Raw genomic sequence first — 26,996 nt, 5'->3', positions numbered from 1 at the left:
GGCCCATTTGCTCTCATCTTTCCAGAATCCTAGTCTTCTCACCCCAGCATCAAGCTGTTTTTTGAAAATGAATCCAGTTTCCTGGTTCCTATCTAGTAACCTATTCCACTTGTTGATTACCTTCTGGGTAAAGAAATACTTATTGGTGTCTGTACTGAAATCGCCTTTTGCAACTCTAAACCTGAGTCCTCTTGTTCCATGGATCTTGTTGCATTGAAATGTATGGTTCATCCATCCCCTCGAACATTATTATATCCCTTCTTATGTCTTCAGCTCTTTCAAAAGGTCTTACTAAAGCAATACGACTTTAAAATAATATCAATCAACCTGCGGAAATACAGCAGATGTAGAAATTTGCCCGTGTATTGTTGGAGTAATATGTTCAATTCTGGGCACCACACTTTAGGAAGGATGTCAGGGCCTCGGAGAGGGTGCAGAGGAGATTTTCAAGAATTGTTTGGAGAGCATAGAGAGGCTGGGATTATTCTGCTTCGAGCAGAGAAGGGTGAGGGGAGATTTAACAGAGGATTTTCAAAATTATGAGGGGTTTTGATAGAGTAGCGAGGGAGAAGCTGTTTCCTCTGGCGGGTGGGTGGGTCGGTAACCAGAGGACACAGATTTAAGATAATTGGCAAAAGAACCAGACGGGAAACAAGGAGAAATTTGTTTACCCAGAGAGTTGTTACTTTTTCGAATGCATTGCCTTAAAGGGTAGTGGAAGCATATTCGACAATAGCTTTCAAAACGGAATTGGATAGGTACTTGAAGAGGAACTATTTGCAAGGCTGTGGGGAAAGAGCGGAGGAGAGGGTATGATTGGGTAGCTCTTCCAAAGAAGGTACAATGTGCCGAATGGCCTCCATTGGTGCTATATAATTCTATGATTCTACATGGACTTACCTCAGCAAGTAGGGTCAGAGCTTGCACGCTGTATGGAGAGGCAACGGCTGTGGACACCACTGCAGTGGGGAGTGAGAACGAGCCTTAAGGTCAAAAGCAAAGTATTATTTCATTTCTCAGAATGAAGAACTCTGACACACTCACTTGCCTGGTTGTAAAATTCTCATACACATTACATGACTACAGAGAAAGATCCAATAGTTTCACGCTGCTCCAGTGAACAAGCCACATTTTTGTAAACGCACACGACAACAACAACAATACCTGTATGTCGGATCTGACAACATGCACAGAGTCACCAAAAAGTCACGATAATAATAATAATCCTTACATTTGATACAGCGCCTTATCACATCTTTTTGAGACGTCTCAAAGTGCTTGACAGAATGTATTGTAAAGTGAATTCACTGTATATTTTGTGGGTGAAATGCAAATTGCGCACAGCAGCGTCCCACAAACAGTCATAGGCTGAAGTGAACAATTTTTTTTTGGAGAAGGAATTATTATCCCTGGAAAAGTGATCCGCCAATCGACTAACAATTGAGTTCTTATCTACAGCTAAATAAACAGTGGCGTGTGCGTGGAGTAAGGAAACTTGCCCAACGTTTTGCCCTGCCCGGGAATCGAACCCAGGTCCTCTCGCCTGTGAGGCGAGTGCTCTAACTACTGAGCAACAGGATAGCACTTTCAAAGAGCTGGCACAGGCTGTAGGATTCTATGATTCTATAATAATTAAATAATATTTTAAAAAATCACCCCCCCACCCCATACCTCCCAAAATAAAAATTGTTCATTCACCTCCTGAAAAAAAATTGTCGCTGAATCCACGACCGTTTGTGGGACGCCGCTGTGCGCAATCGGCTGCCGTGTTTCGCCCACAAATATACAGTCAAATCACTTCACAATATATTCTGTGAAGCGCTTTGAGATGTCTAAACGACGTGATGAGGCGCTGTATCAAATGCAAGGATTATTATTATTATTATTATTATAACTGAAGTTAGTTGAACTGAGCCTCGAAAGACACTCACTTTGTTCATCCAAGTCAGGATTAGTCTCGTCAGGGTAAACCTGTGGCCCAGCCTTCACCTCCAGGCTTCTGCTTAACCAGCTGGTCTGCTCCAGGGACGATCCAACAACATTCCCCACAGCTTCGATTATTTTCTGGGATACCTCCTGGCAAAAGGACACAGTTGTCAAAAACAGAGGCACAGTTGAACACGACCAAAACAACAATAGCAACAACGACACATGACATTTACACGTTGACCTTCACATCAGGAGGAGGTCCCAAGGCGCTGGACAGTCAGGGATTTTTGACCCATTTTTGGGGGGGGGGTGGCGGGGGTGGGTTTGGGACCAGGGTGTGGTGGAGGGCAGGGAGGGTAGTGGGTAGGAGGGTGACCAACAGCATGGGAGAAGAGGAGGGTCTTGAGATAGGCCTTGAAGGAGGCAAGGGAGGGAGCGTGGCGAAGGGAATGTAGGATGAAGTTCCAAAGGATTGAGGGCAGAGATGCTGAAGGCCCAACCGTCGATGGTGGGGCGGGGCAGGCGGGGGATGTGGAGCAGGCCGGAGCCCGCTGAGCGGAGGGAGCAGACGGGTTGATAAGCGGTCAGCAGGTCACTGCGGTAGGAAGGGGCAAGATCGTGGAGGGCCTTGAAAGCGAGGACGAGGATTTTGAACTCTATCCTCTGGGGGATGGGGAACCAGTGGAGTCAGGCGAAGGTGGGGGAGATGGGGTCTCGGAGCCAGGTGCGGGAGAGGACACGGGCTGCAGAGTTCTGGATGAAAACGCCAAGCATTCACAGGGCAAGGGAAGGCCACTTGCTTGGGCATTAGGAAATGTGCAGACCTTACCTGCAGATCTTTCTGCTCTCTCTTGTTTTCCAAATTGGGAATTCTTAACATGAAATCATTCAGGATGCTGTGAAATTCAGAGCTTTCATTTAATAAAACAAAAATAAGACAAATTGCTCTTCACAAAACGTCAATTCCTAAACTGTTGCAATGACACAAGCTGCACTTGTCACATTCCCCAACAACAGCAACAACAACAACATGCAAACAAGAACAGAAGTCACCGGGAACACTCAGCGGGTCAGGCAGCATCTATGGAGAAAGGAAAGGGAGTCAACGTTTCGGGTCTACGACCCTTCGTCAACAACTTGCAACAACTTGTACAGCTCTCATGTCGGGAGGACGTCCCAAGGTGCTGGACAGTCAGGGATATGAACCTGAGCTGCGTCATGACTTCTAATAACATTAATATTATTGATATCAAAACTCTGTCGTGCACACCCTTCCATAAACAACAACAACTTGCGTTTACACAGCACCTCTCACTCACGCAGGGCAGCGTCCCAGAGTGCTTGACAGTGGCAGAGCGCAACGCTGAGATGGTGGTGGGGGGGGGAAACCATTGGCAGTCAAAGAGGAAGGTCTACAGGCGCGACCTGAAGATGGGGAAGGAAGGGGCGAGGCAGAGGGATAGAGAGAGAGTGTTCCAGAGTTTCGGGGAGTAGTGGCTGAAAGCGCGGCCGCTGGTGGTGGAATGGAGGGCACGTGGGTCATAGTTCCTCTTCAAGTACCTATCATACAGGAGGCCGGAGCCAGCTGGTTGGGGGTTGGTGGGTAAGCAGGTCGGAGAGGATCTTGAAATCGACCCGTTCGGCGATAGGGAACCAGTGGAGCCTGGCGAGGGCTGGGGTGATGGGGATACGAGGTTTAGCGGGTGAGATAGGGAGCCAGTGGAGCCTGGCGAGGGCTGGGGAGATGGGGGTACGGGGTTTAGTGTGGGTGAATGTGCGGGCGGTGGAGTTTTGGATCAGACGGATCCTGCGCATGGTGGAGCTGGGGAGACGGGCAAATAAAGAGGGCATTTGAGAAGTAAAATAAATTAGGTCTATGAACTAGCAATACAGTTACAGGTCAGTGTTTCCCTCAGCCCATACCCTCCGAATGGATGGTCACCCAGGGGTGTACAACAAATTGCGCCAATTCATTCATTTTTTTTAAAAAGAGTCATTTTTTTTAAGAAGAAAATTATTCTGTTTAAAAGTTTTTTTAAAAAATGATTTATTTTAAAAATGTTGCATTGCTAATTCAGGACAGAGGCGTTTTGATCATTGACGTATTATCGGGTTGAGACGTTCAGTGAATCTAAAATGAAACATTTTAAACTTTTTTTCAAAAAAAACAAAAGATGTTCAAAGAAATTTCACTTACATTTTTTCGGTGTATTTTTTTTTAAATTCACAAATTCACGCAGCAAGTTCCAAAACAGACAAACAGTTGGTAATTACCCCATGAGCAGGAAGTGTCCTGGCGGAGCCAAATTCAGCTGAACGGATTCCTTCAAGAGACTCAACATGGAAGGCAAAACCTCTTGCAGGTTGCTTGTGGGAAGCCTTGGGAAAAGGACACAAAGCAAGATGAAATACAACAACAACAACAGCCACTTGCATTATATAATTGCAGTCGTAAATCCTTCCAAAACAACAATAATAATAATAAATTGGTCACTTCAATCCACGACTGTTTGTGGGACGCTGCTGTGCGCAATTGGCTGCCGCGTTTCGCCCACATATACGGTCACTACACTTTACAGCGTATCCTGTGAAGCGCTTTGAGACGTCTCAAAGACGTGATAAGGCGCTGCATCAAATGCAAGCATTATTATTATAGTATATTTTTATATAGTGCCCCTCACTCATGCAGGGTAGGGTCGCAAAGCGCTTGACAGTGGCAGAGCACGACACCAAGCTGGGGAGCTGGGGAGGAGTGAGTGACTGTAGGCACGGTCAAAGAGGAAAGTCTTCAGGCGCGACCCAAAATGGGGAAGGAGGGGGAGAGGCGGAGGGATTGACAGACAGTGCTTCAGAGTTTCGAGGCGAGGTTGGAAGCACAGTGTGGAGAGACACAGATATTATTCCTATTCCTGAGCTACCAATGTCTTCTGACCAGACGAACAACCATAACACAGCGCCCTTCACGTGGGGTAGCGTCCCGGAGTGCTTGACGGTGGCGGAGTCTGACCTCGAGCCGGGGGAGGTGGGGGGAAGAGGGAGGGAGGAGATGACCGTAAGCACGATCAAAAAGCAAAGTCTTTAGGCGAGATTTGGAAGTGGGGAGGGAGGGGGCGAGGCGGAGGGATTGAGGGAGAGAGTTCCAGAGCTTTCGGGGGTAATGAGTGAAGGCACGGTCACCGATGGTGGATAGAAGGGGGCGAGGGACGAACAGGAGGCCAGAGCCAGCCGAGCGGAGGCAGCGGGTGACGGAGTGGGTCTCGGGGAAGCGGGGGAGGGTGTAAAGCAAATCAAATTGATAGGGAGGTGCGAGGGCATGAAGAGATTTGAAAACGAGCCAGAGGATCTTGAAGTTCATCGCTCTTCGGAAGCTCTGAGAGTTTCACTGGGTAGTGGCCTGAGACGGAGGGGTAGGGGGGGCAGGGCGGGAGGAGAAGGAAATACGGGGGAATAAAAAGTCACCAAAATCTATTTCACAGGTCGTCAAACAAAGCAAACGGAAATATGTTTGTTATTTAGAGTTTCTCTCTGGGACCTGTCCAATAATCCCCCGGATAGAAATAGATCATTCACTTTGCTGTTCATGGGACATTGCTGTGCGCAAGTTTCTGAAGAGCTTTGAGAAGCTTCACCAATGTGATAAGGCACTAAATGAAATCAAGGATTATGATGATTATTATTATTATGTTGGACCATTGTAAAAATGCAGCAATGTATTGTGAACTCTGTGGCTGAAAGCTATTACACACACTCTGGGCATACTCAGACGTAACAACAACAGCAAGGAACAAATCACATTTCTATAGCAGCTTTCACGTCAGGAGGACGTCCCAAGGCGCTGGACTGGCAAGGAAAATAATCTTTACGTTTGGTACAGCTCCCTTCATGTCAGGAAGATGTCTCAAAGGATATGCCAATTGCGCACAGCAGTGTCCACAAACATTCATGGATTGAGTGACCATTTTTTTTTGACGGAATTATTAGCCTCAGAAAAAAAATCCATCAATCGACTAACAACCATGTTCCTACTCGCTCCTGGGTAAACAGAGGCGTGTGTGTGGAGTAAGGAAACTTGCCTAAGATTTCGCCCTGCCCGAGAATCAAACCCAGGTCTCTCGCTTGCAAGGCAAGTGCTCTAACCACTGAGCTACAAGCCTTCAGCTGAACGTCTCAAAGTGCTCCCCTGACGGCTTACAAACCGATGTAAACAAGAGCTCTACCAGCGAGGTGGCTATTAAACGATCTCTGGACCTTCGTTGCTAAATAAAACTGAGCCATAAGAAAGTAATCTCAATCGTCAAGAGAAGTGGGATTACCTCTGTAGTAAAGCGAAGCTGAACTGCAGCATCGGGATATCCACTAAAGCTGGCTTCTGTGAACACAGCAATACGTTAGCAAATATGTTATGGCAAAACCAACAACAAATTACATTTGTACAGCGCCTTTCGGTTAGGAGGATGTCCCAACGCACTGGACAGTCAGGGATCCTCACCCAAGATGGTGGTTGGGATCAGGAGGGGCAGAGGGCAGGGAGGGTAGGGGTAGGAGGGAGACTGAAGGCAGGATGAAAGAGGTGGGTCTTGAGATGGATTTTGAAGAAGGCAAGGGAAGGGGGTGAGGGGCAGGGACTGCGGGATGGAGTTTCAAAGGGTGAGGGCAGAGAGGCAGAAGAACCGTCCGTCAATGGTGCTACTAGAAAATCCAGAAGTGAATCAACATTCATTAAAGATAGGATGATGTCTCTTCAGATTACAGCTTTTCATGTGGCTCATTGGGTGAATACGCCATTGAGCTGGACTGAGCATATCCGATTCCCTCTCTCGTTGGGGCCAAGTTAGCTGATACCTCACTCAGGTAACAATCGAGGTGCCAGATTGCTATTAACTCCCCTTGACTGGGAGTGAGTGGAAATGAAAACATGAGCTACGTGTTGTTTTCCATGCCAAAATAACTTGTCTATAGATGAAATAGGAATCAATCAATCAATCAGTCAACCAATAGGACATGGCCTGTGATTGAAGGGGAGGTACATTCAGAACAAATCTGCGGAACCAGTAATTCAACGATCGAGTAGTAAATTTATGGAACAGGCTCCCCAGGGAGACGGTGGAAGTAGAAAATGGGGTTTGTTTCAAGAACAAATTAGATAGATTTCTGCTAGAAAATAATATCTCGGGATAATACAGCGTAGAGTTTGGGGCACGACATGTGCAAGCGACTGCCACTACGGTGGAAGGCAAACTAGATGGACCTCGGTCTTCCTTGGCCCAGCAAATCTGAGGTTCTAATGAAACAAATTCGGAGCCAGAGACATCAGTGTTAATCTCTGCTCAGATTAAATATGGCTGCCTTTTTAAAGTGGAGATATTCAATGGTGTGCTCCCACTCCTCCCGCACCCCCTCCGCACCCAACGCATTGCAAAAACGCTCCCCCACCCGCTCCAAAAATATCATCTCAATCAATCTCAGTTCGTAAGCTCCAGGAGTCACCTCCTCTCCTTTGGTCTGCTGTGGCTTTTTCACAACCTCTTTGATGAGTTGCAATATGCGGTCGGTCTTGAGCGTGTCCAGCCCTTGGACTAAATCTACCAGCGTCAGCTGTGCTTCGCTCGCCACCGGCAAGATCTGTGAGTGCAAAATTCAAGGCAACATTAGAATTATAACAATGCACCGGTCCGTTCATGTCAGGAGTCTGGCTGTCTCAGAGGAGTCCCGTGGCATAGTGGTTACCGCGCTCGCCTCGCAAGTGAGAGTGCCCGGGTTCGATTCCCTCAGGCAAGTTTCCTTACTCCACTCGTCTCTGTTGACCTAGCAGTATGTAAGAACCCAGTGGTGAGTGAGTCGATTGGCGGATCGGTTTCCGGGAGTAATAACTAATAAAGAAACTGGCCCATCGTTTCGACCTGCCCGGCATTCAAACCCGAGTCGTCTCGCTTGCGAGGTGAGTGCCCTAACCACTGAGCTAAAAGTGAGCATTTGTCGCAAGAATGTTTTCAGTTACAAGCCTCGACCTTTCCCTTGGTTTTGCTCTGCCGCTTGCTGCCTTTCTTCTTGTTCCACACGGCTGCCACGGCTGCCATCAAGTGGACTCCCATCTGTGCGGCAAATGGATTCAGCAGGTCCAAGATTTTCTGCCTGAAAGTCTGAGGAAGAGGAGGAGAGAAGAGATTACAATCCGAACACTAACCCAACAAACAATTCATCCCTTTTCGTTCTAACACAGAGCCTAATAATAATCCCTCCAAAACCAAAAACAATAACAAATTGGTCATTTTCAATCTACGATTGTTTGTGGGACATCGCTGTGCGCAATTGGCTGCCGCGTTCGCCCACAAATATACAGTCAATTCACTTTACAGTGTGTTCTGTGAAGCGCTTTGGGACGTCCTCCCGACGTGAAAAGCGCTATATCAAATGCAAGGATTATTATTATTATTATTATTATTATTAACGAATCTCGGCTGGGACGAAAGCTATGTACAGATTTGCAAGAACCCGATTGTTAAGTCGATTGGTGGCTTGATTTCCGGGGCTAATAATCCCTCCAGAAAATAATAATTTGGTCACTAATTTGGTGGGACGCTGCTGTGCGCAATTGGCTGCCGCGTTTCGCCCCCAAACGTGTGACACAGTCAATTAACTTTATATTCTGTGAAGCGCCTTGAGGCATCCTGAAGACTCTATATAAGAATAGTAATACTTGGATTTCATACATCAAATGTAAGGCTTATTATTATTTTATTTTATTATTTAGAAATCTCCTTGCGTCAGGAACCCACATCAGTTAAGGACGAGGAATTACAATCTTTATTTTCCAGAACAATTACTTTCCAAAAAATGCAGAAAGATAAAAAAAAACACACTTCAATAACTTCACGGGTACTAACTTTAGTGGATTTGAAGTAGACAGAGTAGGAGCCCTTGGCCACACCGAGGAGATTCACTGGCTTTCTCTGCGATTCCTCGCTGCGGATCACACCCCAGAGGACGGACATGCAGTTGATAATCAAAGACAGTTCCTCCAGGATTGCGTTCCTAGCGTTCTTCAGGCTTGTGGAATCACCCGGAGCTGCAGACTAGTGCGAAGACATAAAAAAACAGTGACAATAGCAAACAAATGACGTTTACACAATACCTTTCAAGTCGGCACAACGTCCCAAGGCCCTGGACAGTCAGAGATTTGGACCCAAGCAGAGAGAGAGGGGATTGGATTAAGGGAGGGTGGAGGGCAGGGAGGGTAAGAGGGTGAGCGTGGTCGAAGAGGAGGATCTTGAGATGGGCCTTGAAGGGGGCAAGGGAGGGACCGAGGCGGAGGGACTGTAGGATGGAGTTTCAAAGGGTGGCGGTCAGAGAAGCTTGTGAAGAGATGCCTTAGCGACGTGATAAGGCGCTATATCAAACGCAAGGATTATTATTAATATTACTTGCGTTGACTGCAAAATACCTTTTTCGCTTGCGTTGAACTATCCAAAAGGCAGAAGTGAGAAATTGCAGTGAGGCCTTCCAAAAGGGTCAGTGGATAATCTGGAGGGATGTTTTCCTTTTTAGTGGTTGCGCTAAAAATATAAGGGAACCAAAGTCAAAAGGAAAGCAGAGTTCAATTTATATACGTAGCATTCGGTCCCTCAGTCCACGGCTGTTTGTGGGACGCTGCTGTGCGCAATGGCTGCCGCGTTTCGCCCACAAAATATAAAGTCAATTCACCTTACAGTATATTGTGTGAAGCATTTTGAGACGTCTAGAAAAAGTGATAAGGCGCTATATCAAATGCAAGGGATTATTATTATTAATATTAATTTGCTTTGCAGTATCTTCCGCAGAGCTCTTTGAGGCTTCTCACCACCGCGATATCAACAACAAATTACATTTGCATCGCGCCTTTCACAATAAGGCCTGCACCAAATGCAAAGATTATTATTATGTATTATTACTACCTGATTGTGCGCTTTTCACTCTCTCGCTCGTACTGTTGAACAAGGCTGTCCAGGTTCCTGCAGATCTGCGCCACGAATGGTGCCACAACTAGTCCGAGGGATTTTTCCAGGTAAGGCAGGGAGGCTGTAACCATGCTCACCCAAGGGGGGTGAATACTGTAACCATATTGAGGCTGCAAAGCCCTAACCACAGCCGAGACGAACATTCCCTGGGAGATGATGGGTTGAGACTGCACGTAATCATGGCGGTGATGGACTGCTGGAAGTTGATGACCCGTTGCCACTCTTTGGAGAGTTCGGAGGAGGTACCCAGATCGACGACGGGAACCTGGCCCAGATGGTGCTCCAACACGATGAGGACTTGCAGCAGCTTCAGCAGCTCGATCTGGAGAGGGTGCTCGCTCCAAATCTGGTCTTCCCCGAAGTTAACCAGGCTCTCCTCCGACAGGCCCTCCTCGATGAACTCCTCGTGCCTGTCGGCCAGGCTGAGCCTGTAACTCTTCTCGCTGATGTACATGGAGGCAGAGAGGGCGAGCAGCACGTACTCCTGGACTTTGCACTTGGACAGCAAGTCGCCAATGAACTCGATATTCTTGCAGTCCCGGGGTTTGGCAACGGCCACCAGTTGGGTCATCACCCGGATCAGGACCTCCACGCTATTCACCTGGACTTCCCGGTTCCCCAGCAAATCCTTGTGCGTCAGCCTCATCTGGCACGGGTAGTAGGACCTCAGGAAACTCAGGCAGAGGTAGGTGAGCAACTCCAACATCAGGGAGCGGTGGGACGCGCTCGACTGTGCCGGAAGCTTACCGTAAAAGCTCTGTCCGTCGAGAGACTCCTGGTGCCGGGCCAAAAGGTTGTTGATAAGATTCAACTGGACGATGGAGGTGGTGTCCATGCTGGTGCTGGACAGGGCTTCGATGAATTCCTTAGGGGTGGCTTTCAACACGGCCTCTAGGACGGAGAAAGCGTACAGCACCCGCTTGGCATCGTAGGGCTGCCCGTACAGCAGCACGTGCTTGAACAAGGCCTCCACCAAGACGTGCTTCTCGCGCCGACGTTTCAGGAGCTTTTCGCGACTGATCAGCTGCAGTTCCAGGTCAATTTCCTCCTCGTCGCTGGACAGCGACTGCGAGGTCTGGGTTTTCTCCGAGTCGGTGTGGACCAGCGGCAGCTGGGTTTGGGGCCGGGGTCCGCCTGGGAAACTGGGGCCGTTCAGATCCCCCTCCAAATCACCCGCGCAGCCGCGCTCGTCTTCCTCGGTGGTGCTCATGGAATCGCGAGGCTCGGGGCTCGGCAGCGAGGCGGAAGAGGTGACGTCTGTGGACCCGGCTCCCGAACTGGCATCAAGGGATTCAGTCCGGCCGCTGTGTTCCTCCTCAGCGATGTTCTCAGACGGTTCACTGAGCTTGCGAACGCAGCTCTTTATCGGGACCTCCCGCTTCGCGGTGGAACGCTCTGGGTATCCTTCCACCTCAGCCCACAGGGCCTCTCTGTCCACTGATGAAATGTGTCCGAATAAGACGCTCTCCTCAGAGCTACTTTCCGATAGCACGCTACATGCTTTCGAGTAGGCTGCCTTCTTGTTCAGTAAAAGCTGAAGATCGTCTGAAACCCAATTGCGCACAATTACAAACACGAGTTTCCGATCGGGCTCATAAAATTCGTTGCATTCGTTGCAGCACCAAAATGTGACTGTGTGTATTTGTTGGCAGCCAATTTAAGCACAGCAATGTTCCATCAATAGCCAGGAGGTGAATGACCAATTTATCTCGAGGATTGAAGGCCAGGACACCGGGAGAAAGGAACCTTGCCTAACGTTTCGCCCTGCCGGGAATCAAACCCAGGTCCTCTCGCTTGGCGAGGCGAGTATTCTAACCACAGAGCCACTGGTGGGTGGGGGACGGATTGGTGGGTGTTCTGGAAGTATGAGATCAGATAGACCTAAGAACCTTCTTCATCCAAACCAATCTTGTGATCTTGGGTTAAATCTTGTCGTTGGGAGTCCTGTAGCTTTGCAAGTGAGAGGACCTGGGTTCGATTCCCGACATGTTGGGCTAGTTTCCTTACTCGACACACACACACGCCTCTGTTTACCCAGCAGCAAGTAGGGACCCTGTTGTTAGTCAATCGGCGGATTGCATTTCCAGGTGTAATAATCCCTTCCAAACATAATAATATATAGTAAATTGGTCAGTTCAATCCATGACTGTTTGTGGGTCATGGATGTGTGCGCAATTGGCTGCCACGTTTGGCCCACAAAATATAAATGAAAGTCAGTTCACTTTACAGTATAACCTGCGAAGCGCTTTGAGACGTCTCGAAGACGTGATAAGGCGCTATATCAAGTGCAAGGATTATTATTATTTTGTCTTAATTGTTTTGTTGATTTGATATGGAGGCCTGACTTTATAACACACACACACACCAACACACAAGCCCAAGAGTGCAGTTGACGATTACCTCCAATTACTTTCTTTTTCAGGCACTGGATGGTGGTGCGCTGGGTCTTTGGGTTGAGGAGCAGCAGCAAAACGGGTTCGAGAATTCGAGCGACGTCGTTGAGAGACAGCGCCCTGACAAGCCAGCCCTGCGCTGCGACACCAATTGCCCCGTCTGAACAGTTCAGGCTATCCAGCACCACAAACAGACACCTGGACACCAGGAGGAAGCAAAGAGTTATCATACAGTGCAACCCGCTGAGTACGAGAGCATATCTGGGCCCAACGTCTCGAGCCCAGTTCATAACCAAGCGCATAAAAATAATAACAATGATAATAATGCTTGCATTTGATACAGAGCCTTATCATGTCTTCAAGACGTCTTAAAGCACTTCACAGGATACACTGTAAAGTGTAGTGATTGTGTGTTTTGTTGGCGATGTCCCACAAACAGATTGAGTGACCAAATTATTATTATTAGTAGTAGTAGTAGATTGGAGGGATTATTACCCCCAGAAAGCGATCCGCCAATCGACTAACAAATTGTTTCCTACTTACTGCTAGGTAAACAGAGGCCTGAGTGTTGAGTCAGGAAACTTGCCTAAGGTTTCGCCCTCCCGGGCCGGGAATCAAACCCAGATCCTCTCGCTTGTGAGGCAAATGCTCTAACCACTACGCTACAATTAATACCAGCTGTACCCACTGCAGCCACGCTTGCCACCAAACGATCCAATATGGAATGTAGATTTCCGTGATGCACAACAACAACAACAAGATTGCATTTATAGAGCGCCTTTCACGTCGGGAGGACGTCCCAAGGCGCTGGACAGTTGGATCGGGACCCGAGCAGTGGGGGAAATGGTCAGGGTGAGGGGAGGGAAGGGAGGGAGCGAGGAGGGGGTAGAGAGTCGAGAGGGGAGCTGAAGGCACGGTCAAAGAGAAAGGTCTTGAGACCGGCCTTGAAGGAGGAAAGGGAGGAGGCGGCGAAGGCACTGGGGGATGGAGTTCCAGAGCCTCGGGGCTGAGGCTGAAGGCCCGGCCACTGATGCTAGGGCGGTTGGGGCGGGGGATGTGGAGCAGACCGGAGCCAGAGGAACGGAGGGTACGGGCAGGCAAGTAGGGGGATAGTAGGTCAGAGAGGTAGGAGGGAGCAAGGCCGTGAATGGCCTTGTAGGTGAGGATGAGGATCTTGAATTCGATCTTCTGGGGGATGTGAAGCCAGTGGAGGCGAGCGAGGGTGGGAGTGATGTGGTCGCGAAGCCTGGTGCTGGACAGTACATGAGCTGCAGAGTCACAAACCATTTAACACGCCATGAACACTGTGTGTACTCCTTAAGCAAAACTGCCATACATGTGTGATGAGCTTGTTCAGGTCATAGCTCATCAATAATAGGAGATGCCCACACAAAAAATATGCCCATGACACTCCCCCAGTCCTTTCCGATGAGGTATAAATCACGTTAATCGGTTATCGCGTTATTGGCGGACAGCCACACAGATAGACATTTTGTCTTTATTAGTATAAAATAAAAATGTTTTTACTCACTTGGGCGGACTTCCTTGTGGTGAGGTTGTTGCCAGTTACTTCCTGCGCACTGTAGGTGCATGTTAAGCGCAGGTAGGAAGAGCTACTCAGACAGTGCAATGAATGGCAAGCTCTGTGGTTTTAACGGGTTAGACTCCAGCAGTTACCCCAACGCACACTCTGGGCTCCCCCCACCCCAAGCCTTGGCTCTTGCCAACCTGAACCTAATACTCTCCGGAATTAGGTAAGCGGGATGTGTCCCTCCAGGAAGAGAGAGAGAGAGAGAGAGAGAGAGAGTGCCTTCCATTCCAACAACCTCTGGGATTTCCATGTGTAAGTGGGAGGCATGGAATTCCCAGTTTGGTTTGGAGACTCTTAAACACGGTGATGGGTTTCCGCACGTGTCAGAGCAAAAAAAACAAGTACCTGTCAAACGAGCGGGCGCAGAAGGAGGTTCTGTCGCCCTGAATGTCCCGGGTAAAATGCCACAGCACCGAGAACCTGAAGAGAGTCTCCAGCCTTGTCGCCTTGAGATGGGGAAAATAATAAGTCAATACACAATCCTTGTGGAGGGTCACACCTGGGATGCACTGAATCTTATTTTACGCCACTTTCGTGTCGGGAGAATGTCCCGAGGCACTGATGTGGGGTCTGCCCTCTTTTCGGTCTTCCCAGCTCCGCCGTGCACGAGATCCGGCTGATCCAAAACTCCACCGCCCACATACTCACCCGCACTAAACTCCGCCCCTATCACCCCAGCCCTCGCCAGGCTCCACTGGCTCCCTATCGCCGAACGGATCGATTTCAAGATCCTCTCACACTCGTTTTCAAATCCCTTCACGCCCTGGCACCTCCCATCCTCTCCATCCTGCTTACCGCCTCCCAAACCCCAACCCACTGCCTCCGCTCAACCAGCTCCGGCCTCCTGCTTGTCCCTCGTGCCCACCCTTCCACCATCGGTGGCCGCGCTTTCAGCCGCTACGCCCCGAAACGCTGAAACACTCTCCGTCTGGCCCTCAGCCTTGTCCCTTCCTTCCCCATCTTCGGGTCATGTCTAAAGACCTTCTTACTCGACCATCTCCCCCCCCCTATTCCCGGCTCTGCGTCGCGCTCCACCACTGACAAGCGCTCTGGGACGCTACCCTGGGTGAGTGAGGGGACGCAAGGTGTTGTTGTTGTTTGCACCCAAGCTGGGGGTGGGTGATCGACCTCAGCCACGAGGAACTCTCCCCAAATGAATCCCTTTACCTCTCCCCCTCCCGGCTTCTTCTTCACCCAACCTCCTCCCTTCCCCTCCCTTCCCCCACTCCACCCCCACCCCCCCGCTACATGATCTCCAGGTAAATAATCACACGTTGAAAAAAAATCACAAGGCAGGTTTGTTTGTGTTAGAGCTGCAATCAGAAAGAGCTTGAAGTGACTTCAAAGGTTCAGTTACTCAATGGGTTCTAGCCATCACCGAACGGATCAGTTTCAAGATCCTCAAACTCGTCTTCAAATCCTTTCAGGCCCTGGCACCTCTCAACCTCAACCTCTCTGACCAGCTTACCCCCCAACCCACACACCTCTGCCTCTGCTCAACTGGCTCCGGCCTCCTGCTTGTCCCTCGTGGCCTCCGTCCCACCACCATTAGCCGCTCTATCAGCCACTACGCCCCGAATCTCAGGAACACTCTTCTCTACCCCTCTGCCTTGCCCCTTCCTTCCTCATCTTCAGGTCGCGCCTGAAGACCTTCCTCTTCAACCGTGCTTACGGTCACCTCCCCCTCCCCCCGATTTGGAGTCGTGCTCCGCCATTGTCAAGCGCTCCAGGAGACTACCTTTTGTGAGGAGCATTGTGTAAATGCAAGTTGTTGTTGTCGTTCAACTCTGTGACCTGATAATCCTTTATCAACATGTCCGCTCCCTCCACTCGGCCTGCTCCACTTCCGCCGCCCGTCCCGTCCCACCATCAGCGATCTGGCCTTCAGCCTCTCCTTCCCCACCCCTTGGAACTCCATCTCACAGTCCCTTCGCCTCTCCCCCTCCCTTGCCTCCTTCAAGGCCTGTCTCAAGATCCCTCATCTTTGACCGTTCTTTTGGCTACCCTTCCTGCCCTCCACCCTCCCTTACCCCAATCCCTACTCCCACCCAGCTCGGGTCCAAATCGCTGACTGTCCAGAGCCTTGGGACATCCTCACGACGTGAAAGGCGTCGTACAAATGTAATTTTATATTGTGTTGTTGTTGAATGGTCAAAAGACAGTGAAACTTACCTTATCTCTGTGAAGCAAGGACTGGCAAATGATGTCCTCACAAATGTTGGCAGAAGGGGCCAGGCAGTGTAGTTTATAGAAGAGCTCCACACAGGTGACGTGATGCTCTCTGCTCTCCTTATTAAGCTGGTTCCACAGAACGTGGGAGACCCTCTGCATTTGAACATGACAGGACGTTGAAGGTTAAAAAAAAAAGTCTTTAAAGTCAGTCGTGGACATTTAATAATAACAATAATAATCCTTGCATTTGATACAGCGCCTTATCACGTCTTCGAGACGTCTCAAAGCGCTTCACGTGTAGTGTCAAGTGAATTGACTGTATATTTTGTGGGCGAAACACGGCAGCCAATTGCGCATAGTAGGGTTCCCACAAACAGCTGTGGATTGAAGTGACCAAATTATTATTTTTTTTAAAAGTATTTAATTTTGAAGGGATTATTAATCGGCTAACAACTGGGTTCCTACTTACTGCTGGGTAAACAGAGGGTGTGTGTGGAGTAAGGAAACTTGCCTAAGATTTCGCCTTATCTTCATTTGTGTAATAAACTCCTTTTAACAATCATAAATGAGGAGCCATCAACTTATCAGAAAATACAAAGACCCCCAAAAACACAGCTGTTTTGTGTCTTCCCTCCCCCCCCCCCCACACACACACACAAACACACTCTCCTTTATCCACAATCACAAACAGTTCAAAAGGTAAGATGGACTGAAACTGACCTGATAGAAGTTGGTTTTCTCTGCCATGAGCTTGAGTGTGGCTGGAGGGATGGGGGGGACAGTCATCATCTGCAGCTTGCCCAGGAAAGGGTTGTTGTGCCCGGAGATCTTGTACCTTCTCACTTTGTCTTCGAGGACGAGTTCCAGCGACTGAGACCGAGTGATGATCTCCAGCAAAGTGGAGGTGGCCACATTCTGCACGTGACAATCACTGATGCAGCAAGACAGAGTCATCAAGGACTTGAGCCACAGGGGCAAGCTGCCATCACCGTTGCCTGGAGGATCGAAGCAGAAGTCCTCCCATCAGAGATAACAATAATAAGAATCCTTGCTCCGTCCCCAGCCTCCTGTTTGTCCCTCGTTCCCTCCGTTCCACCGTCGTTGGCCGCACTTTCAGCCGCTACGCCCCGAAACTCTGGAGCACACTTCCTCTATCCCTCCACCTTGTCCCTTCCTTCCCCACCTTCAGGTCGCGCCTGAAGACCTTCCTCTTCGACCGTGCCTAGGGTGACCTCCCCCTCTCCTTCCCCTGGCTCGGCATCGTGCTCGGCATCGAGCGCTCTGGGACCCTACCCTGCGTGAGGGGAGTGGGGGGCGCTGTGTAAATGCAAGTTGTTAGTGTTGATATCACGTCTTTGTGACGTCACAGAATATGCTGTAAATTGAGTTTCACCACTCGACGGGGACGATATTCCCTCCCAAAACAAATGAATAAATTTATTTGCGGGACGCTGCTGTGCACAATCTGCTGCCGCGTTCGGCCCTCGAAATACAGTCACTCCACTTTACAGTATATTCTGTGAAGTGCTTCGAGACAACTCGGGCTTGACTACGCCAACTGCGTAGCTCGCTGGACTTCCCAACTCTTCCCTCGCACAAGCTGACAGATTGTTCAAAACTCTGCAGCTCGTGTCCTCTCCCACAACAGTCTCCGCGAACCAATCGCCCCCTGTTCTGGCCTGGCTTCACTGGCTCCCCATCCCTCAAAGAATCGAGTACAAAACCCTCGTTCTAACCTTCAAAGCCCTCTCACTTCTTGCTCCCCCTTACCTTCCGACCTCCTAACCCCACAACAGCCTCTCCGCGCCCACCGCTCGGACTGCTTCACATCCCCCACACTTCCCGCCCCACTTTTTGACGGTCAGGCTTTCAGCCTCTCTGGACCCCACCCTCTGGAACTCCATCCCACAGTCCTTCTGCCTCATCCCCTCCCTTGCCTCTTTGAAGACCCGTCTCAAGACCCTCCTCTTCGACCGTGGCTTTGGTCACCCACCTACCCCCTTATGTGCCAGGTCCTCCACCCCCTCCTGATCCCAACCCACAGCTCAGTTGTGAATCCCTGACTGTTCAGGACCTTGGGATGTCCTCCTGACGTGAAAGGCGCTGTGCAAATGTAATTTGTTGTTGTTGTATAGCGCCCTTCACATGGGGTAGCTTCCCGGAACGCCTTAACACTGTGTATAGCAGTTGTAAGCGCTCTGGGACACTACACTGCGTGAAGAGGAGCTGTATAAATGTAAGTTGTTGTTGTTGTTGGCAGCTTACCCACGTTACTGAAGGCGGAGGAGCAGAAGGCGTCGATCTCCTCGCAGGACAAGTAGACGGGGAAACTGGCGCACTCCAAGAGGAGCTGACAGGTTGCAGCGAAGGCCAGTCTGCAATCCTCGCTCACCTCCTCCACCTCCTGTAGCACCCGGTCCACGTCCCAGTGCCCCTCCTCCTCCTCCCCCTCCTTCCCCACTCTCCCACTCCTCTGCTCTCCAGGGCCTGGCGACAACACCACCGGCTGAAGCTGCTGCTCTTGGATCTTCTTCTTCAGCTGTTGCTGCTGCTTGAACGTCTGCGCCCGGACGGTGAAGAAATCCGACAGCATCTGCTTGAACTGCGGCACGGTGACCTGCTTCTTGACGTCCTTCCCGTCCCCCGCGGCTCTGCCCGTTAACCCTCCCGCCCCCGCCGACAAGCCCCCGCCGTCCTCGCCCGGCCTGGGGTGCTGGCAATCGGTCCCGAAGAAGTGCTTCAAGGTAAAATGGGCCAACAGCTGTTGGATGTTCCGGACGGTAGCCTGAACGCTCCCGTTGCTCTTCCAGACGTCGCTGACTCTGGGGTCCGGGCGACTGTGCGACCTCTCCTGCCCCATCACGCTCAGCCCAATCCCGCTGTCTTCCGATCGGAGCGAAGGGAAGATCCCAATCCTCCCAGTTCGCTCTTCCGGGCTGGGCTCAGTCTCGGACCCCGTCTCACTGTTCTCCTTCAAGGGGATCTGAGAGGGTTTGGCCAATATTAATAATAATAATAATATTCCTCGTATTTGACAAGGCGCCTCGTCACACCTTCGAGACGTCTCAAAGCACTTCGCAGAATATACCGTAAAGTGTAGTGACTGTGTATTTTGGGGGCCAATCGTGGCAGCCAATTGGGCACAGCTGATATTATTTACCAGAATTCAACAAGCTCTGATAAAAGCCGAATAATAATAATAATAATAATGATCCTGTTCACAAAAAGTATAGTTTTTAAGGGATTATTACTCCCGGGAAAGCGATCTGCCAATCGACCAACAACTGGGTTCCTACTTACTGTTGGTTAAACGAGGGCGTGTGGGGTAATAAGGAAACTTGCCTAAGGTTTTGTCCCTGTCTGAGAATCGAACCCGGGTCCTCTCTCCTGCGAGGCAAGTGCTACAGGACTTCATGGGTCTGTGCTGTTAAATCCACCAATTATCTTCCCTCCTTCTCCGGACAGCTTCATAAGCAATGCCACTGATCTGCCAGGCTTTATTGTGACATTTCATCTATGTTCTGTTCTTCCCCTCCCCAAACACACATCACACACACCACACACATACATGACACACACACACCACACAAACACACACCACACACACAGAAGCACACATGCACACGCACCACACAAACACACACCACACAGACACACCACAGACAGACACACAAACACTTACCTCAGCCGTTTTTCCACCATCTATTTCGGTTTCGCCGTTGACCTGCAGCTCCTCATCCATGAAGGGGGCGGGCAGCTGAATCTTGCTGAGTATCTTGTAGCAGGTTCTCAGGCTTGTGGTAAGTTCTGTGGGTCCGAGGCTCTCCATGTTCTCTACCAAACAGTCGACCATGTGATGCAGCATTTGTGGGAGGAACTGGGTCTGAATTTCGGAGCAGAGTTCCTGAAGGTGATGGATCAAAAGGTTCCTTCTGTTAGCAAATATCATCCTTTTGCAAACCGAGCGCTGATAGACAATCCTTGCATTTGATACAGCGCCTCATCACGTCAGGAGGACATCCCAAAGCGCTGGGCAGTCTGAGAGCCGCACCCGAACTGGTGGTTGGGATCAGGAAGAGGTGTACGGTGGGAGTTTAGGGGTTGGAGGGTGTCCGAAGGCACACGGTCGAAGAAGAGGGTCTTGAGACGGATCTTGAAGGAGGCAAGGGAGGAGTGCGAAGTGGAGGAACTGGGGGATGGAGTTCCAGAGGGTGGAGTCAGAGAAGCTGATGGCAAACAACATCATCAACAAGCAAACCAAATCGGATAGCTTTGTAAAGAGTGAAGACTTCATGCTCCCAGTCATTCAGTCAGCGCACGTCACTTTGAGCCTCATCAACCGTTTTGACTTCAAGAGGAACGCACTGAAATAAGGTGGGAAATGCATTGTACCTCGACAGGGGGCAGGCGAGTGAGTCAGGGAATCTCGGGCTTTGGGACCCGAAAGTGAGGCCGCTATGATGTGAATCTGGTTTCGTAACAGCACTGCAATATACATCGGGAACGGACATTAAGAAAAATCATGGCAAGTTGGTCATACCTTCTGAAGACAGATCCAGGGGGTAAAACAATGCAAAAAGAAACAGAGAAAGGGAATGAAATACACGAATGACAGCACATCCAACAAGTCTGAGGGGTTGTGCCCGCGAATCGCCGCGCATTGAAATCTCAGCAGTAGAGATAATAATAAGCCTTTCATTTGATATAGCGCCTTATCGCGTCTTCGAGACGTCTCAAAGCACTTCTCAGGATATACTATAAAGTGAATTGACTGTATATTTTGTGGGCCAAATGCGGCAGCCAATTGCGCACAGCAGCGTCCCACAAACAGTTGTGGATTAAGTGACCTATTTATTATTATTTTTTTTGGAAGGAATTATTACCCCAGGAAAAGCGATCCGCCATCGACTAACAACTGGGTTCCTACTTATTGCCGGGGAACAGAGGCGTGTGTGTGGAGCAAGAAAACTTGCCCAACGTTTCTCCCTGCCTGGGAATCAAACCCAGGGTCGCTCGCTTGTGAGGCGAGCGCTCTAACCACTGAGCTACATAAGACGCATTTTTTCATAAGACACGCCCAAAAAAAGGACCTCCACCCAAGCCTCCCCCCACTCCAAAAATAATAAAGTCAGTCTGCCACTGGAATACAAATCAAATAATCATATCAAATTGCTCTCCTCGACTCGATCCCTCCATCTTGCCCCCCCCTCGTTGATCAGACCTGAAGACTTTCCTCTTCCCTTTCTCCCCGGCTTGGGGGGGCGGGGGGAGGGGGTGTCAAACACCACCCTCAAGTACTCTGAGACCGCCACCTCTGCCTGAAGGCCGCTTACACAACAGGTGCAAATTGTTTCTGTTTGCTCCTTGTGGTTTCCTCAGCAAAACAGCAGCCCTCAAATAAAAAATGTGATCGTTTTTCAAACGATTCAATAAAGTAGCTTCAGAAATGTTTCAGGACGCAACAGGAATGATAACTTTTAAGCAAACGCGTGTTTTTTTAAAAAAAAACACAAAAAAATGAGCCTGAGCTACCGAGACAACCGCAGAGGGCTGGATTCCGACATTCCGTTTGCCAGGCATGTCACCTCGGATATAGTTGAGCTCCAAGGAGAGCCTGTGAAGAGGAAGCACCTTTAGTTGAGTGGCATTTCTGTTACTGCAAATCCTTAAGTCAACAGGGTTTCCCGGTGACAACGTGACCCAAGAAGGAAGCTATTGATAACCGTGCAATGTAGGTGCTGGCGATCACCACGCGGGCAGATCAGCGAACGGGAAATGAACTAACAGGGAGCTCGGAGTCAGCAAAGTCTCGGCCACTTCGAACAAGTTTGCGAGTACGTCGCACTCACCAGGGGAACGACCTCCAAAAGGAACACCATCAAACAGCACAGCTCTAGCACAGTGGGCCATTCACTTGGACGTTCCTCCACTTTGGGGGCTTTTGGCTGAGATCGGCCCCTGTAAATGGCGTAACAAAGGCCGCAATTAGCAATTATAATAATCATAACAATCCTTCCATTTGATATGGCGCATTATCAGGTCTTAAAGCACTTCACAGAGTATCCTGTAAAGCCAATTGAATGCATATTTTGTAGGCGAAACGCAGCAGCCAATTGCGCGCAGCAGCGTCTCACACAAACAGTCGTGGATTGAGCGACCAAATTATTATTACTATTTTTATTTTATTTTTTAATTTTGAAGGGATTATTACCCCCAGAAAAACGATCCACCAATCGACCGACAACCGGGTTCCTACTTACTGCTGGGCAAACAGAGGCGCGTGTGTGTGTGGAGTGAGGAAACTCGCCTAAGGTTTCGCCCTGCCCAGGAATCGAACTCAACTCCTCTCGCTTGCAAGGCGAGCGCTCTAACCAATACGCTACCACTAAATTATTCAGCGGACATGAGAGCAGATGTACCAGAGAGTCACAGGATACGGGGCCAAAGTCTTTTCAATATGTACATTTGTACTTTCAGGAGCTTTACCTGATGCAGTCTTCAAACAGTCTGGTCATATAATCCCACAGGTAGTCCGTGCTTAAAGCGCTGATCAGTAGATTCACCGTCTTTATCACTTCCAACGCATTTTTGTTCTGTTTAATTTCGCTGCAGAGGGAGGGACAGGGGGATGGTGGAGAAAGAGGAAGAAACAAAGAGTTGTCTTCACAAGTCTGATCGATCTACCGTTGCTTAGAATGTAAAACACATTTGCTAGGAGATAATATTAATCATAATATTAATAATATCAATAATAATAGTAATATTAATAATAATATTAATAGGAATCCTTGCATTTGATGCAGCGCTTTATCACATCTTCAGGGCGTCTCAAAGCGCTTCACAGAACATACTGTAAAGTGAGTTTGACTGTATATTTTTGTGGGCAAAATGTAGCAGCCAATTGCATAACACAGTAGCGTCCCACAAACAGTTATGGATTGAATGACCCAACTGTTGTTATTATTATTTATTTATTTTTGGAGGCAATATTACCCCAGTAAAAGTGATCCACCAATCAACTGACTACGGGTTCTTACTTATTGATAGGTAAACAGAGGCGTGTGGAGCAAGGAAACTTGCCTAAGGTTTCGTCCAACTCATGACAAAGTACCTCTTGGTCTTTGAACACAATCATGATCAAGGCATTCAAATAATAAAATAGACAACCCAAAGTGCTTCACAGAATATACTGTAAAGTGAATTGACTGAACATTTTGTTGGCGAAACTGGGCAGCAAATTGGGCACCACAAGCAGCGTCCCACAAACAGTCGTGGATTGAATGACCAAATTATTATTATTACTTTTTTTTAAAAAAGGGATTATTACCCTCAGTAAAATGATACATCAATCGATTAACAACCATGTTCCTACTTACTGCGTGTGTGTGTATGTGGAGTAAGGAAACTTGCCCAACGTTTCGCACTGCCCGGGTCCTTTCGATCGTGAGCCAAGTGCGTGCTTTAACCACGACGCTACAAGACTCCACAATTAAATATCCCCCTCTCCCCACTTCCTCTCCCCCTGGCTCGGTGTCACCCGACACCACTGTGAAGCGCACTGGAACACTATCCCATGTGAAGGGCACTGTATAAATACAAATTGTTGTTGTTCTTGTACGAAACCTGTTGTAGCAGGAGTGCTCAGCGTCCGTACCTGATCAGTAGACTTTCATTCTTGCTCGAGCGAATATCTGAATCCAGCATCTCATTGCAGATGGAATAAAATGCTCTAATCACTTCAAGAAGCAGATCCTCAATAACCTCGGGGCCTGCCAAAAGATCATATTAAAAATAATAAGTAATAATAAACCTCGCATTTGATATAGCGCCTTATCACCTCTTTGAGATGTCTCAAAGCGCTTCACGGGGTATACTGTAAAGTGTAGTGTCTGTGTATTTTGTGGGCGAAACGCGGCAGCCAATTGCACACAGTGGTGTCCCACAAACAGTCGTGGATTGAGGGATCAAATAATTATTTATTTTGAAGGGATTATTACCCTGGGAAAAGCGATCCACCAATCGACTGACACTTACTGCTGGGTAAACAGAGACGCGTGTGTGGAGTAAGGAAACTTGCCCAAGGTTTCACCCTGCCCGGGAATCAAAGCCAGGTCTTCTCAATTGCAAGGCGAGTGCTCTAACCACTAAGCTACAGGACTCCGCAAGCCCTCACATGTCAGGCAATTTACAGCATTATCGAAAGGCAGAGCAAAAGCTGCCTCTGTTCTTGCTTAACAAGCGTGTCTTAAATGCCAGCCCCAGAAGATACCACTGAACATCAACTAATATTTTGGCGGTCGCTCAGTGAACATTTCCAATCCAGCACCCAATGAAACAACAGTTGTATCGAGTGGAGACGGACCATAGTTTAATATTTGAGGCTCCCAATTTCATTTCCTTTGAGCCGCTGAAGCTAATCCAGGCTGGAGTTAAATCGAGGTCCTAGAGGACAAGAATTGTTGGCTAACTAACGCCCGGTGGCAAAGGTAAAGCAATAATTACTCCTTCTCTCATGGCATTGAATATTCCTTTCTCCATCTCATATTTGTCCTTTGCCCCATTTCCACTTAAACCGCAGCCACCACTCAATTAACCCTCCCATCATGCAAGTTCACAATCCATTTTATGATAAAATAATAATAATCCTTGCATTTGATATAGCGCCTTATATTATCTTCGAGACGTCTCAAAGCGCTTCACAGAATATACGGTAAAATGAATTGACTGTATGTTTTGTGGGCGATGGATAGATAAGACGTTATTTTTCCTCTCATTTTACCAGAAAGGTAAATTTAAGACAGTGACATGAACTGGAATAAAAGGCAACGGACTGCAAATCAAAGCCAGTCAGCTCTGTGTTCATTTCCACGCGGTGTTCATTTCCAACACAAATTATTCCAGCTTTCGCTGGCTCACTCCATTGCAGTAGGAGGTAACAGCCATGCAATCTCCTGTGCTTGGGGTTACCTAATTCAGGTTTATCGAGTAAACTGATCAGAATCCGGAAGGGTTTCAGGTGAGCTTGAGGTCCATGTTCCAGAACAGGTTTGAAATTTATCTGTTGCAAAGTCAGTATCAATGCCTGTGGGCAGAAAAGCATGACTTAAAAGAGACGATTAAACATTATTGCTCGATCCAACACATCTCAGGAGCAGGCACACAAATTAAATAGGTTACCAATGGCTTCCACGAGAATTGACCCTTCCAATGGCCAGTCTGGTATTAAGCGCTCTGAGATGCTACATAAGTGGAGGGCGCTATATAAATGCAAGTTGTTATTGTTGGGTAATAATAACAATAGTAATAATCCTTGCATTTGATACAGCGCCTTATCACGTCTTCAAGACATCTCAAAAGCGCTTCACAGAATATACTGTAAAGGAAATTGACTGTATACGTTGTGGGCGAAACAAGGCAGCCAATTGGGCACAGCAGCGTCCCACAAACAGTCGTGGATTGACTGACCAAATTGTGTTTCCTTTTTAATAAAGGGCTCGTGTACTGTCCCGCACCAGGCTTCGTGACCGCATCACTCCCACCCTCGCTCGCCTCCACTGGCTTCCAATCCCCCAGAGGATCGTTTCAAGATCCTCTCCGACCTACTATCCCCCTCCCTACCTGCCGTACCCTCCGTTCCTCTGGCTCCGGTCTGCTCCACATCCCCCGCCCCAACCGCCCTACCATCGGTGGCTTTCAGCCTCTCAGCCCCGAGGCTCTGGAACTCTATCCCCCAGTGCCTTCGCCACTTCCTCCCTTTCCTCCTTCAAGGCCGGTCTCAAGACCTTTCTCTTTGACCATACCTTCAACTCCCCTCTCGACTCTCTACCCTCTCCTCGCTCCCTCCCTTCCCTCCCCTCACCCTGACCATTTCCCCCTCCTTGCTCCCTCCCTCCCCTCCCCTCACCCTGACCATTTTCCCCCCCAATGCCGGGGTCCTGACCCAACTGTCCAGCGCCTTGGGACGTCCTCCCGACGTGAAAGGCGCTCTATAAATGGAATCTTGTTGTTGTTGTTGTTATTACCCCCAGAAAGCGATCCGCCAATCGACTGACAACCAGATTCCTACTTACTGCTGGGTAAACGGGGGCATGTGTTTGGAGTGAGGAAACTTGCCTAAGGTTTCGCGTTGGTCGGGAATCGAACTCGGGTCCTTTCGCTTGCGAGCGAGTGCTCTAACCACTGGGTTTCAGGTGGTTGCGCTGAGGAAGCTGATCTCAGCCCAGCTACAATTAGCACTGGGACACTTGGATTTGGGGCGGTGTGGGGTGCGGGGGGGGGGGGCGCGGTGGGTGGGGGAGAAAAGGAGGGAGGTGAAAAAAAGAGTGAAGAAGAAATAATCAACTAAGTTCAGGAGAATCCCTAATGGAAGGAGAGATTGTGAACAAGAACAAGGGACATCACCTTAAAATTAGAGCTGGGTTATTTAGGAGTGAAATCAGGAGTTTTTCACCCAAAGGGCAGTGGGAATCTGGAACTCTCTCCTTCCCCCAAAAGGCTGTGGATTGTGGCAAATATCTATCCACCTGCGTATTGAAAATGTGATCCATACAGAAAATGTGATCCATTGGAGTTGAGGTATAGATCAGCCATGAATTTATAGAATGGCAGAACAGGCTTGAGGGGGCTGAATGACCTCCTCCTGTCCCTATGTTCCCATAAGCACAGAGGGGGAGAGAGAAAAGTCATGAAGATTTCTACGTCAAAGATAATAACAGTAATAATAAACTTTGCATTTGATATAGCGCCTTATCACATCATTGAGACTTACTCGAACCAGCAGGTCTCGGGAATGTTTGCTGAAATAAGAAGTGGTCTGGTCTTCCAATGAGGTGGAGATGGCTGGGTTTGTAGCCACATAGCCACCTTTAATATCGGTACCTAAACAAACAAACCATTAGGAACATGTAGAGGATAATA

General features: G+C 48.8%; 1 protein-coding gene across 1 annotated transcript in view; it reads right to left on the bottom strand.

The window, feature by feature from the left end:
* The window catches only part of dop1b (DOP1 leucine zipper like protein B), a 57,058-nt gene that overhangs the window by 14,305 nt on the left and 15,757 nt on the right, over positions 1–26,996 (bottom strand). Inside the window, 22 exon segments of the mRNA XM_042333982.1 lie at positions 901–983; positions 1,932–2,076; positions 2,759–2,825; positions 4,204–4,308; positions 6,243–6,298; positions 7,417–7,551; positions 7,938–8,069; positions 8,814–9,002; positions 9,371–9,482; positions 9,861–10,104; positions 10,107–11,468; positions 12,324–12,514; positions 14,253–14,353; positions 16,080–16,232; positions 16,800–17,074; positions 18,345–19,062; positions 19,762–19,983; positions 21,929–22,037; positions 22,566–22,685; positions 23,734–23,848; positions 25,047–25,161; positions 26,848–26,957. Of these exon segments, the coding sequence (XP_042189916.1) occupies positions 901–983; positions 1,932–2,076; positions 2,759–2,825; positions 4,204–4,308; positions 6,243–6,298; positions 7,417–7,551; positions 7,938–8,069; positions 8,814–9,002; positions 9,371–9,482; positions 9,861–10,104; positions 10,107–11,468; positions 12,324–12,514; positions 14,253–14,353; positions 16,080–16,232; positions 16,800–17,074; positions 18,345–19,062; positions 19,762–19,983; positions 21,929–22,037; positions 22,566–22,685; positions 23,734–23,848; positions 25,047–25,161; positions 26,848–26,957 (4,859 nt within the window).

The sequence above is a fragment of the Callorhinchus milii genome, unplaced genomic scaffold (genome assembly GCF_018977255.1).
Source record: "Callorhinchus milii isolate IMCB2004 unplaced genomic scaffold, IMCB_Cmil_1.0 Scaffold4, whole genome shotgun sequence".
NCBI lineage: Eukaryota > Metazoa > Chordata > Chondrichthyes > Chimaeriformes > Callorhinchidae > Callorhinchus > Callorhinchus milii.
This window is presented reverse-complemented; position numbering and strand designations above follow the sequence as displayed.